At 38.9% G+C, this 13,981-nt stretch overlaps 2 protein-coding genes across 5 annotated transcripts in view; one reads left to right on the forward strand and one right to left on the reverse strand.

Annotated features, from left to right (window-relative positions):
• Positions 1-1,258: 1,258 nt before the first annotated feature.
• LOC146456320 (uncharacterized) lies at positions 1,259-2,988 on the forward strand. Its single transcript, XM_085093264.1, has 2 exons — positions 1,259-1,851; positions 2,542-2,988. Exons 1-2 carry the CDS (start codon positions 1,411-1,413, stop codon positions 2,986-2,988), a joined length of 888 nt encoding a protein of 295 aa, XP_084949390.1. The 5' UTR covers positions 1,259-1,410.
• A 9,587-nt stretch (positions 2,989-12,575) lies between these two features.
• The window catches only part of LOC146456321 (allene oxide synthase-lipoxygenase protein-like), a 41,119-nt gene continuing 39,713 nt past the window's right edge, over positions 12,576-13,981 (reverse strand). For all 4 annotated transcript variants that reach the window (XM_085093215.1, XM_085093212.1, XM_085093214.1 and 1 more), the window contains exon 10: positions 12,576-13,221. In XM_085093215.1, coding sequence (XP_084949341.1) covers positions 13,042-13,221 — 180 coding nt within the window. In that variant the 3' untranslated portion in view covers positions 12,576-13,041. The remainder of the gene's footprint in view (positions 13,222-13,981) is intronic.

Here is a 13,981-nt window from a genome sequence, read left to right on the forward strand (position 1 = left end):
TTATAAGAATCCCTTTTCCTATTTTTGTCTTTTTTCAGTGAAACGTTATAGGATCCACCTCTTATTTTTCTTTTCAAGATGTATTCTAATGTAAGTTAGGTTTTGTCTGCATCTTGAATAATTCTTACGTTATTTTAGTTTTCTTATTAGTGTGCATGCAGTCATATCTCAATGAATATTCTCCATGTATTAGTAATATTTCTTATCTTATAAATTTTAATTGTTTTGGAATTTCTGAAAGCAAGCTGCAGGTGTTATCGTAGACTCACTACTTTTTTCACTTTTTCTATAACAAAGTGAATGTATACCATAATATTTTGTGGATTTTGAAAACTAAGGCCTGGGGCAAAAGTCGAATCTAAGTCGCGTCGAATTTATTAAAAATAGGTTCGACAAAGAGTCGACTTAATTCCAGCGTTGTAGCAAACGTCGAACCTGTCTCGATCCTAATTCAGAAGTTGCACACTGGAATCTCGTGCTATTCACTCGATCCTCTGCTAGTTACTGCTAGGACTTGCTAGCGAAGTGCCGAAAAACAGTGCTCTTTTGGGGTTTGAAAAAATAGAATGAAAATACCCGCATTACATACAGCTCTAAGAACAGTGTATCAAAGACGACAGCTATTGCTCCAAGTGGCATGCTTGACAGTGCGTGCTTTTGTTAGCATTTATATTTAGTGTTCATGAAACACGAAAAACACATTTCCATCACCCTGTGCGATGTCAGCAATGACTTTCGATAGCTCGCCATTCCCGGTCGCGAAATTGTCTTTGTACAGCGCACGCTCGTCAGGGGGGTGGGGGGGGGGGGGGAAGGGCGTTTTGCAGGTGGGAGAGTCGGTATTTTTGTGACGTTTGGGCAGTCCATCACATTTGAATAAATTATTTTGCAATTTGCTAATTTATGAATAGAGTTCAGCGCGTGTTTAGAACGGCGTTTGCTGAAACTCCGAACCACTGTCGCATTATCCGACTTGGCGAGTCGGACTTATGCTGGAGTCGAACCAATTAATATGAGTGGAACTTAATTGCGGCAAACGTCGCACCATTCATGCACCTATTTCCAAATTAATAGGTTCGACGAACAAGCAAGGAGGTTCTTGCCGCAGCAAAATGGAATACCTTGGAGACTATCATATGAGAAACGGTTATTAATTTTAGCGCATCAGGCTTATTATCATCTTTTACCATGTCCTATGAACTGTCTTTTTGTAAAGTATGTAAGTAGCTACGATTTCAGGAGGAAAAAGACCTTCAAGTTACCCAAGTTTGTGGAGAAATCATGGCGTCAAGACGTGCTCTTAACGTGTTAGCGTAGAACGCCATACCAGACGCCCTCCATGCAGTAAGAACCGATCCAAGTAAATCTTTCCGATTTGTAAACACATGTTCTTTGATTAATTCGAGTCAAATGCCCGACACCAGGAAACACAAACGTGGAGAACGCGGCTCGACCGAAAAAAGCCCGAACACTTCGAAGAAAGCAAACATGGCGGACAAGGACTTCGTAGAAGCCTGCGAGGGAACCACTGACGCAGATGAAGACGAGCCGAGCCTTCTGGAAATAAAGAAAATTCTTATCGGCATTCAAGCAACAATTTTTACCATCAGTCAGGAAAATAAAGCGTTAAAGAAGGAAATCGAAGAGCTGAAAGCTAGTGCAAATTTCAACGAGAAGGAGCTTAAAGAATTAAAAGACTCGATTCAGAAGGCAAAGGACGAAAACAAGGCTCTAAAAGATTCCCTTATTTCCAGAGTTCAGCAGCTAAAAAACGCCAAGCAGGGGTTAGTAAAACAGAACGAGGAATATGAAAGACTCAGCGAAGAACTTGATAATCTAGATATATGGCATATGGCTTGTACTCTTGCCCTATTGTACTCTTGCCTTATTCGTATTTTAAAAGGTGCCAAACACATCTTATCTGACATCCTAGCTACTATAATAAATTTGTCGGTGCAAACCGGCGATTATCCTTCCAAATTAAAGCATGCGAAAATAATTCCAGTGTTCAAGACAGGTGACCAAAACTGAGCCAGGTAATTATCGGCCGATCTCATTACTCTCTGTGTTCAATCGTCAATTTGAAAGACTCATGCATAAGCGACTCACGTTTTTCATTGAAAAACACCACATCTTATTCAAATCACAGTATGGTTTCCGAGACAATTTCTCTACCCAACATGCAATCCTCGATATTGTCAGTAAGATACAAAACAATATGGACAAAGGATTGTATTCGTGTGGCGTCGTTATTGATCTAAAAAAGGCCTTTGACACCGTTGATTACAGCATTTTCTTTTCTCATAATAATGATAATAATAATAATAATAATAATAATAATAATAATAATAATAATAATAATAATAATAATAATAATTTTTTATATATGTATATATATTTTATTGATTTATTTACGTGATATTTTAAGTTTCGCTTGGCTCACAGGTTACGCTACACGCCCTGTGGTGCTTCTTATACTGTGTATACAGATAGTTTTACTGTGCATAATAATAATAGTAAAAAAAATCTAGAGCAGTATACTCACAAATTTCATCAGAGTTTCATGGTATATCACAAGACGCTTACTCCAACACTGAAGAGGTGGTAATCAAAGTAGCAAACGCTCTCAACATCTCCGTAGAACCTAAAGATATTGCGATATCTCACAAGCTCAACTACGGCAAGGTAATAATCGCAAAATTCTGCAGTCACAAGGTCAAATCAGCGATCTACAGAGCGCGCACACAGCTGAAACAAGTTAAAGTCTGTGATCTCTTCCCTAGTTATCCCTCCTCTGGGCAACAGCGAATTTTCATTAACGAGAACTTAACTGCGTTTCGGCGTAGAGCGGTGGAAGAGGCAAACAAGCGACGGAGAGAGGGAACACTTATAAGCGTCTGCACTTTAGATGGTAAAATCTTTGTCAAGACCTCTCCAAATGGATCACCAACTCGGATTTTTTGCAAGAAAGACCTGGACAATATGTAGCAGTCCAAGAACCCGTATCTTTTGAAACATTAAAGTAAAGTCAGGAAAGGGCCGTCTAAACATTAATGATTAATCCATTCCCCCCACAAACTGTTTATTTTTATTTTTTGTTGCGTGTTTATTGTCATTCTCTTTTATATCGTGTAAACATTATCTTAAGTTCCGTTATCGTCACTGTTGTCGTTCTGAGTCAAATATTTTTCAACCGACTAGTCGTCTACCTAAGTGCACAATGTAGTTGTTTTGTTTTCTTCCTTCCTCGCACAATACCTCACTGGTTATGTTCTGAACTCTAGACCAAAAACAATATTTTTTTTTAAAAGCAGAGCGACGCTAAACAACCTATATGCAATATTTTTTTAAAAGCAGAGCGATTGTTGTTGTTGTTGTTGTATGCTGATCTGATATTTTTGCAAAATAGCCGAATGAAGATTTTTCCATTCCTTGTAAAACAATGAATTTGAAAATAGCGTCACTTAATGTCAGGGACATAGGGAACAACACTAAGAGAAGAGAGGTGTTTAATTGGCTCAGATAGAAAAACTTCCCAATATATATGCTGCAAGAGGCCCATTGTACTGAAAACAAAACGGACGAAGGACTAGTTAATGGGGTTTCAAAACGCTCTTTCAGCTTTTGCGCCAGCAACAAAGCGGGAGTCGGTATCCTTTTTAATAAAAACTTCAACTTGAAGATTCTAAAGGTTTTTGTGGACCCGAATGGCCGTTTCATAATATGTGATATCGAAACAAACAGTAAACTTCTAACTCTAGCTAATGTATATGCACCAAACGAGGACGACCCAGATTTCTTTCAAGCTGGTTTTAGTCACTTATCCAGCTTTCACTGTGAAGAAATTATAATCGGAGGTGATTTTAATTTAGTTCTTGACTTAGTTACAGACAAGAAAGGTGGCCTTCTTAGAACACATAAGAACGCCTTGAAAGTAGTTCAAGATTTCTGTGAACGAAGCCTTAGGAGAATTCTCAATCCAGGTACACCTGGCGCCAACGGCAATCCGGCATACACTGCAGACTGGACTTTTTTCTAGTAAGCCAAACACCCATTTGCAATATTACTAAGGCAGACATTATCCCAGGGTTCAAAACTGATCGTTCCATGTTTACTCTAAGTTTATCCTTACACTCAAACCCCAGAGGAAATGGCTTTTTGAAGCTGAATACTTCTTTACTATCAGAAACTAGCTGCATAGATAAAATCAAGGCTTACGCGGCATAAAAAAAAAATCAGAAAGAATGAACAGAGAAGAAGATCTTGTGAAGTCAATCGCAATATTAGAAAAACAACTTGACAACAGAAACAGTAGTGAACCTCCAAGCCAGAATGTTATAGAAAAACTTAACACCCTAAAAAGGGACCTTGAAAAAATAATTGAATATTAGACCAAAGGTGCAATCCTTCGCTCAAAGTCTCAATGGTATAATGAAGGGGAAAAGAATACCAAGTACTTTCTGAACCTTGAAAGTCGACCTTTTAAACAAGGAACAATAAGTCAATTGAAAATTAACGACACTGACTTTGTCACTTCCGACGCAGCAATTTTATCCGAATGTGAATCTTTCTATAAGAGACTTTATACTTCCGAGGAAGATGACGACCACCAGTCAACTTTCTTTCACTAAGTTAATGAAATTGTGTTAGGGCTCCAGGAACAAGAGAGCTGCAAATGGTCCTTTGTCTGAAAAGGAATGTGCTGAAGCTGTAAAAAGCATGGATTCGAGCAAGACGCCTGGTTCAGACGGTCTTCCAGCCGAATTTTATAAAGTTTTCTGGAAAGATATCTCCTCCCTCTTGATCTCCGCACTTAATTGCGCTTTAGAATCTGGCTGCCTCTCTATAACACAAAGACGTGGTATCATTAAACTGATTCCAAAAAAAAGACGCGGAACTCTATTTCGTTAAAAATTGGCGTCCAATAACTCTCCTGAATACTGACTATAAGATTGCTGCTAAAGCTATTGCAAATCGTATTAAATCAGTTCTCCCAAGACTTATTAACAACGATCAGACAGGGTTTATGAAAGGTAGATTTATTGGAGAAAACATGCGGCTCATAGACAGTATCATTCGATATGCCGCAGAGAATAATATTCCTGACTCACTAGAGTGGTCTTTCATCTATGAAAGCATGCACTTCTTTGGTTTTGGTCCATCAATCATTAAGTGGATAAAGGCTCTATACTGTAAAACGGAAAGCTGAGTTCTGAATAACGGCTGGTCCAGTAATTTCTTTCAGATCCAAAGAGGTGTCAGACAAGGTTGTCCCCTGTCTCCTTATTTATTTATCCTTTCAGCGGAAGTGTTGGCCAAGGCAATCAGAAACAATGTGAATATAAAAGGCATATGTGTTAACAACAATGAAATTAAAATTAGCCAATATGCCGACGATACTACACTGATTTTGGACGGGTCAAAACAAGCTCTTCTCTCTTCCCTTACCATGTTAGATGAATTTAGTAAAGCCTCCGGTCTCAAACTCAATCAGAAGAAAAGGGAAGATCGGTTCCAGTATTGGAAACGACAAACTTTTTCAGCCAGGAAAGGAACTAAAGTGGCCGGAATCCAAAGCTAAAACATTGGGACTGTGGCTATCAGTCGAGCCTGAAATACCTGCTCTGCTAAACTTTAATGAAAAGGTGGAGAAGATAAGGAAAATCCTTAGCTGCTGGAAGGACCGTACACTGACCTTGCTGGGGAGAATTACTGTTTTGAAATCGTTAGCCGTGTCGCAATTAGTTTATTTGCTATCTCCTTTGCCATCGAATTACAACGCTTTAAACCAAATCAACGAGCTGTTTTATTAGTTTCTAAGGAACGGAAAGGGCGACAAAATCAGACGAAAAATTATGATAAATGATTATTGTGATGGAGGCCTAAAGATGATTGATCTTATTTCTTTCAACAAAGCTCTAAAAACAACATGGATCAAGAAATACCTGGATACTACCAATAACGCAAAATGGAAAATACTTTTGATCTGGCTCTAAAACATTATGGTAGTGATAATGTTTTTGCTGGCAATCTCAATATTAAAGACACCACAACCTCTATTAAAGCCACGGATGCATTTCTCAGAGAAATTTTGGAGGTCTTGGCGGAGATCAACTTCGAACAACAAATAAAATCCCAGGTGCAGTTTCAAGAACAAGACCTCTGGCACAACTCTCTAATAGGACATTTTCACTATGGCGTCATTTTACTACAACTACCAGAATCCTTCTGGTTTTTGTTTTCTCATGCTAATTAGAGCTATTGTTCTTTGCTCTCCACTGGGATTACAAAATTTAAATTTGAAAAGAAAAACGAAGTGAATTCTGGTAGTTGTAGTCAAATGACGCCATCATGAAAATGGCCTATTAGAATAGCAAACAAACCAATGATCTTTAAGGACTGGTGTGCAAAAGGAATCAGTACAAAAGTGAAACATTTGCAAAACCAGAAAGCAGCAACTTTCTCTCTTTGAATGAATTTCAATTAAAATACAGCTTGAGTGTCTCTCCTCTTAAATTCCTCGGTATAATATCGGCTGTAACGACCCTAGGTAAAGACCTCAAGTGGATTATCATGATAATAGTAAGGAGTACAAACCTTTTTGCGCTAAGCTTTTAGCGACTAAAAAAGTAAGCTCACTTGTATACAAAATAGTAGCAAGAATCAAAGGCGAAGTGCCAAAAAACAGCCAAATGAAATGGCTTCTAGATTGTAACTACTCAATAAATGAAAATCTCGATTGGAGCTCAGCATACCTTTTGACATCACGATGCACCAGGAGTACCAAACTGATCGAATTCCAGTTTAAATTTGTACACAGACGTCTAGCAACCAATGACTTTCTAAAACTAATGCCCGAAACCTCCACCCTATTAAACATTACAGCCTTTGGTCTGAAGCCTTATACGTCAAAATTTGCACTTCAAATTAATTATTGCCTACTTCTAGCTCGACGTCATAGCTGGTTAGCCAAATCTAAAGAAACGTCCCCTAACTTTGACCATCATTTACGCTTTCTGAAATCAAGACTCGAGTTGGAAACAAGAAGCGGCGATGTGGAAAAATGGGAACCTCTTGCAGAATATATATATCTACTGATTGATAGCATCACTTTTTCTGACTTCTTCTGAAGCAATTGCAGCTATCTTTCAATATCTTCCAACTCTGCCAACCATCTCGTACATACGCTGTCACCAATGAGCTTCTCACAGCAACCTGCTCTTTAGCTTCGCTCTCAGATACTAGTAATGCTTTCCGTAATCAACCTAATAATATTTTTTTGTCTTATTAACTCAGCCTCGTTCCCAGGGCCCTTTCCCTGGCTTGGGAAAAGGCCCTGTGAACGAGGTTGTTATTAACTCTTCAGCTTGCACAATTTTTGGAGTAAGGTCTGTGTAAGTAAAACGTGTTGTTATCTACGTTTCGTTTTTTTCCCTTTTGCACCATCTTTTTTTTTTCTTTTTATTGTAATTTGTTGTAAATACTATTAATGTCAACATTGTAAGTAAAGTATTGTAAGCATAATAATAAAAAAAAGTTACACAGGCCTAGGACTGATATGATCAAGAAATCATGTTCATACAAGTCAATTGTTCGGTGGAATGCCCTGGAAAACCAAATGAGATCAATTTGCGACATTGACGCTTTTAAAAGGTCACCCAATAGTACTTTTCAGCCACATATATTGTAAATACGTAGAATTCTCATATTAGTTTTATTGTGATTAGTTTAGGAAGTTTAATTTTATTGATTGTACACGACCACATCAGCTTTGCTGAACTTTTAATCGTCTTTAAATAAATGCTGTTATTATTATTTCTATTATTAGCCGACGTTTGCCCTAGGCCTAAGGCATTTCTCCTTTATTTCAATGATGAATTCTATAGCAGCCTGAAAAGAGGCTACAACTTGAGCAATTCTGGTCTAAATGCAAGTTTTCTTAAGGTTATACAGTTTATACGCAGGTGCAATCTCGATAGAGAAACCGTGGACATTTGCCGTTAGCATCTTTGTTAAGAAACACATTCAGATATTTTTTCGTTTGAACTGAAGCAATAATACCCTGATTTATTTGTTGGCAGATGAATAAAAATATTTAAGGAAACTCAGAGTGACTGCCAGACGCTTTTTGTTCAGGATTCTGATCAGTGCCAACCGAAAGCTAGACATTGTTTCCTGTTCAGATGTAGTACAAAAAGGAAAATATAATATAATATAATCTAAAATAAATAAAATAGTGAAAGAAAAACCTCTTTTCTTAGCAACATTTACTTGCTTACTAGCAAAGATGCTTATCATACCTCTTAACTCAAACGCATTTTTTATTGGACAAGAATATGTCACATTTCCGACCTCAAAGAGGGTCAACAAAACTCCCTACTCCTTATAAGAAGCATGTGCATCCTGAAGTAATGAATATTGCGTGTAAATATCCTGTTCACCAAGACGCCAATTTTAAATGCAAATTATTAAAAGTCAAAGTACTTTCAATGGGAAATTACGTGTTTTCAAATAAAGTGATTCAAGCTCTGCTGGACTGATTTAGGGAAGGTTATTAAATTTAAACTCATGTTACTGTGGTGCAGAGTAAGATGAAAAATGCAGAGACATTTATAAATGGCATGTGCAAAATGTTTTCCAATAAAGTGTTTGGCAATTTGGCAGGTTTTGTTGTTGCTATACGCCACCACTGTGGTCACCCTAGTATTAATCTGATCTTGATTTTGAACAGTGCAGCCCCAAGGACAAAAATTGCGTTTGTCGTTGTGAGCAGTTTTTCCTGCCTGACTTTATTGCAAGCGCGGCTGGTTCGACTGGTTCCCGCTCATTTCTTGTTCATTTCGTTCAGTGTTCATCTTCATGTATAAATTGCGCAAAGCCGTCGACACGCTAGAAATTGAACTTGATAAGTTATCGTGAAGATAGACGATTCAATGAACGTGCAGACAACTTGACCTTTGGATGTTAAGGTCGATAAAACAACAAAGAACGTTCCGAACGAACTTCACTTTCATCGCATTCTAGATCTGTTTTATATTATCTTTCTGCGCCATAGTTTTGCCATGTTTTGTTGATAAGGACAAGGACAACTTAAACCGTAGGCACTTGTTCCTAATGATCTGTGGGACGTTAAAGAACCCACACACTGTTCGAAAAGGGTAGGGGACGTAGTCCCCGGTGTGGTCGCCCATCTCTATCTCTGATTTCATCTGTCTTTCACATTGATGCGTGAGTTGGGTGGGTGGGTGGGTGAGTGAGGTTTAAATATGGACTGATAGCGGCTTCCAGTGGCGCCTTTACTTGCTGACGTCCGATCTCACCTCACAGAAGAATTGTAAACGGTTATGAGTCTGTGAGAAGTGAAGTATATAAATATATTACCATTACTATTGTTTACCTGGAAGTCTCATGTAAGACCCTGGTCGTTGTATTGGTGATGTTGTTGGGCATGCGCAAAACGCTATTCTCGCCGTACGTCTTATTATCCGGCTGGACAGCAGTAAACTGCGATGGATTAACACCCAAAGGAGTACACTTTGTGTGTCGTTATATGGAGTTTGTAATCCTTGTGCTACTTCAAAGCTACTTTTTTCCCTCATTTCTGCTTTTTTGAAATTAAAGGGAGAGTTTCACGGTTCGGCGCATGTGCGAGCGATAACGTAAGCGCTGTCAAGCTACACAACACCGGCGGGACACGGCGGGCAAGTCTTATGACTTGCTGGCATAAAAATAAAACTGACCGGCCAGTGTTTCGGTCATGTTTCAGAAAGAAACAAAAAGGCTGTCCATGTAAAACATATAGGGATTTTTGTAGCGAGCTTCGTGCATGTCCCATGACATTCAAGAAATGCCAGAACTTATGAACTTATGCAAACGTATACGGTTTTATTTTGGTACAATGTCGATATCTCGCGGCATCGACCTTTTTTTATTACGCGCGGTTCGAAAAGCCGAGAAGCTCCCTCAAACTTACTTACTTTAATCCAGTATTTCATCAGCATTCAGTGATAAACTTACTATAGTGTGTTCGTTCGATAGCCTGATTTTATTAGACCAGCGAGAAGGCGAAGAACGAGAAATCCGCAAGCTTCAAGAAGCGATGCGACCGTTTAGTAACAACAACACTGAGCGTCCTTCCGAGATGCTGGAATGCATTTGAGAAAACTCTGCCATGGTGGCAAATCAAAACTGCGTTTGCCATTCGCAATGAGCATAATTTTATAGATAACTGAATACCTTACTGTAGATTTTGTAGTTTGCCGCAAATCTTTTGGTTTTTTTTCTACTGCCCCGCTTTTCGAGCCCGCTAATAAACGACTACAACTAACTCGAACATTTGATCTCATATTTATTCGCTTCGCGTCTCACTGTTCAAAGCAAAACACTGATGTTTGATGCTGTTTGTCCGTCGAATTCTCTGTTTTTGACAGTTGACTTCCATATGAGCAAACAGTACGATCGAAATCTAGAAAATCCTCGCGAGTTCATCCAAAGCCAGTTGGTGACCTTTGCCATTTCCAGCGAAAGCAGATGTGCTGCGAAATCGTTCTCTATCTTAAAAGACTTATCCCTTTACCAATTTTGCACGTTTGGTGGACGTATCTTGTTAACCACACAGGATTTCTACATCCACTGCACTCTGTCCGCTTTAACTTCTGTGCTTCCAGAGAGTCCACAGAACGTCCCGTCGCCGGTCGGCCGCGACGTCTTCTTTGACGATCCATCGACAAAAATGTCGTTTTCGGATGCTAAAACACTTTTAACCTTACAAAAATCGAACTTATATTTACAACAGGAAACAAAGATTATAAAAAGTGAAGGACGAAGAGCGGATGATCCAAATTCGGGCGCGATTTCAACAGATTGTTCCACCACAAGCTCGCATCAAATTTAGTGTCGACCCGTACAAGATATTTTTGAGCCGGTCTGCTCGCGCATGCGCTTGACCGTGAATATCAGCCTTTAAAAGATGGAAGGTCTCTTGATCCTTTGGGTTCGAGTTTAGGGTGTTATTTTTTGTAAATTTCTTTATCAGTCATAGTTCCCCTTGAATTATATTAGTTGTTCGAACAACGCATTCTAGATGAGATGTTAAATTAAGCAAGAGAATATCAAAGCTATTTTATTAATTACTTGTACAAAAGCCACTGGTGATAAATAAAATTCAGGGAGTGGGACATGTAGCAAAAGGTTTTCCATTAGGTGAGTGTTGGTTAAAGATTACAAGTTTGTACTGAAACATTTAATTTTCTCGATAGATTCAAACAAGCTGATTTTGCATTTGGTCAAGAATACTGAAAGTGCTATAAAAAGGAACTTTTATTTGACTGGGCAAGCCATGGGGTTTTATTCACGACCCAAACACGTCCGCGCTCATATGGGAACATTCCGCCCGGTACTGAATTTGTTTATTCGGGTGGGTGGAAATCAAAGCTTTTATAGGCCACTTTTGATTTGTGTCAGTAACCTGGGTAGAGTATCTATCTTGAAAAAAAAAAAAAAAAAAAAATTAGCTCGGTTACCGATACCGAGATCTCGGTAACCAGGGCTAGCCCGTCTTGTCATTTGAACGCATCGAAAATTTGACAAAGGAAGTATTGGAGAGCCAAGACCTCGGAAGCCGGGCCAGCCCGGTTTACCCAGTTTATATCAAGGGACCCTTATTATTGGATGTGTTTCATTAGCCACATTCCGGCTATGCCCTTAATTCCAAATCTCAGTAAACTAAATTGCATCATCCCCCAATATCTCGAAATCTCTTTTCTCAATATCCCGCACCTTGTCAGTTTTCTTTTGAATCTTCTTACCCTGCAGATACCCCGTTTCCGACCTTACGACCTGTCCGCACATAAACTGTTTTTCGGCTCTAACAGAATTAACCCTTTCCTGCCCGAGGGAAATGCCAAATTTTTCTAAACCGCTAACTATGAACTGGGAGACCACATGTGATTTACCATTTAAAAGGTATTTTCTAGAGTGTGCTATAAATCACACCAACAGAGATGGAGGAGGTCACATATTAGAGGGAGAAAAGTCCAAAACGAAAGAAAAAAAACTTTGAAAATTTTCTTATTCGTTGTACATACTGGGTATCCCCCTAAACTATAGCTTAATTTACAACTCTCAGTGCATTGCTTGTTGTAAGATATCAACTGGACCCTTAACATACAAAGAAAAAAAAATCCAAAAGTTTGAGGGGTGGTAAATCAAGTCTCATATAGGAGGGGGCCATGATTTTATGCCTTTGATTTATAGATCTTTCAAAGATCTTTTGGTTGTGCAAATTTCACACAAATTGACCAAATACTGAGCTCATAATTGCGTCTTGTGCCATATGGCACTCTTGGGCGGGAAAGGGTTAAATGGTGCTAAATTTGTGTGGATGATTGAAATAAGAAGTTATAATATGTTCGGCAGCATCTTTCTTCTGAGCGCAATTTTGCTTCATAAATAATTAAATGAGTCACTGAGACCGCCAGTGTTGTTCAGTCTCGAGGGAGATGGAGCAGAATGAATAAGAAAATTGGCAAAACCCCAAACAAAAGAAACAAACAAACACGAAAATAAGTACTCAGTCGTGTCCCTCGGTATTTTTATTGTCCCTGTGGTTATTACTATCGCTTTAGTTGTTGTGTATCTAGTCTAGTAATTTTTCTTCCTTTTATTATGTTGAAACAAGTTTTAATGCGAGGACCGTTTTGATTTCATCATCTTTCTCAACTGGATTATTGTTTTCCTAATATATCAGCCACATTGTTGTTATGCTACGTCCAAGATCACCATTCACACTTATTTAAAACAAACATTTGTTCTGACAAAAATGAACCGTACACTTAACCCTTTCCTTTAATCCTGTTAATAATCCGATAATCCTCCATGTCCTAATTATGTAGTCAGTTCCGTTCATAGTTGGCCAATATTACTGTAATGAAAAGAATATCCACTCGATAACCCGAATAACCGCTGTAAAGAAGACAAAACAAACTCCTGAATTCACTGAAATTCACCGATTGTAGTAATGTTTAAATGGGCAATAGGGGCTCAGATAGCGATGCTGTTAGGAACTCTCTCAGGCAGCAGATAGGGGTACGGCACCAGCAGTTTGGCGTTCCGTTGTTTGATCTCAGCTGAGATTCCCTTCAGTTTCTTTTGAAAGCCAGCAATGGCAGACTTGGCGGCCTCTTCAACAAACAACTGCTCTGGATAATCACCGATGAATTTCTGAAAGAAAGAAAGTTTTGTGAGTAAATCACGCTTAAGATCGAGAATTTACACCTCTACTGAAAGTTATGAAGTTGGAATAACGAATAGTCAATAATGAAAGTCAAGCGTTCGATCCGTTATAGCCTACAAGTTGGCGAGTGACAGTTGTGGATTGATTAGTGACCACTGGAGTGGCGGCCAAGAGAGGAGAACCATTGAAGCACCTTTCACTTGCCTTAGCCCTCCTCCAAGTTTTATCCTGCTCAATCACGAGAACAACTCACCCACCAAACTTCAAATGTATACCCTACAGGCGTGTGGCCAATCCAAAAATCAGTGTATTTGTGTTGAACAATATTTCATAAGCCCATTGACCTATCAAATGGTCGATAAAACATCACGTGCAGTGGTTTTAAAGCCCGACAAAACCTCCTCCTTATTAAGCCCCGTCTACACGAGCAATTTTTACATGGCAATTTTTATTTGGCCATGTAGATGATGAGAAATGACCAATTTTTATGTGACAACTGCATTTGCATGTGAAAAGCTGGCGTGTTAGTTTTTACGTGGCAAATAAAAATTGCCACATAAAAAAGTTGTCTGTGTAGACGAGATGCCACATAAAATGTAACAATTTTTTCAACGTCATCTGTAGAACCCAGTCCCTACAGTCCTCAACGTTTGCGCATCCAGCATGGCATCATCTTGCTTTTGCCTTTCCATGGTCATCTCCGCTCTGCGAAATTATTACTGACGCAAATTACCAACAAGTATTTGT

This window comes from Pavona decussata, unplaced genomic scaffold (genome assembly GCF_977016875.1).
Source record: "Pavona decussata unplaced genomic scaffold, jaPavDecu1.1 SCAFFOLD_258, whole genome shotgun sequence".
NCBI lineage: Eukaryota > Metazoa > Cnidaria > Anthozoa > Scleractinia > Agariciidae > Pavona > Pavona decussata.

Coding starts and splice junctions, on each gene's coding strand:
- LOC146456320 (XM_085093264.1), top strand. CDS start 1,411: ATGCCCGACACCAGGAAACACAAACGTGGAGAACGCGGCTCGACCGAA. Junction 1,852..2,541: donor ATAATCTAGATATATGGCAT/ATGGCTTGTACT, acceptor AGAGCAGTATAC/TCACAAATTTCATCAGAGTT.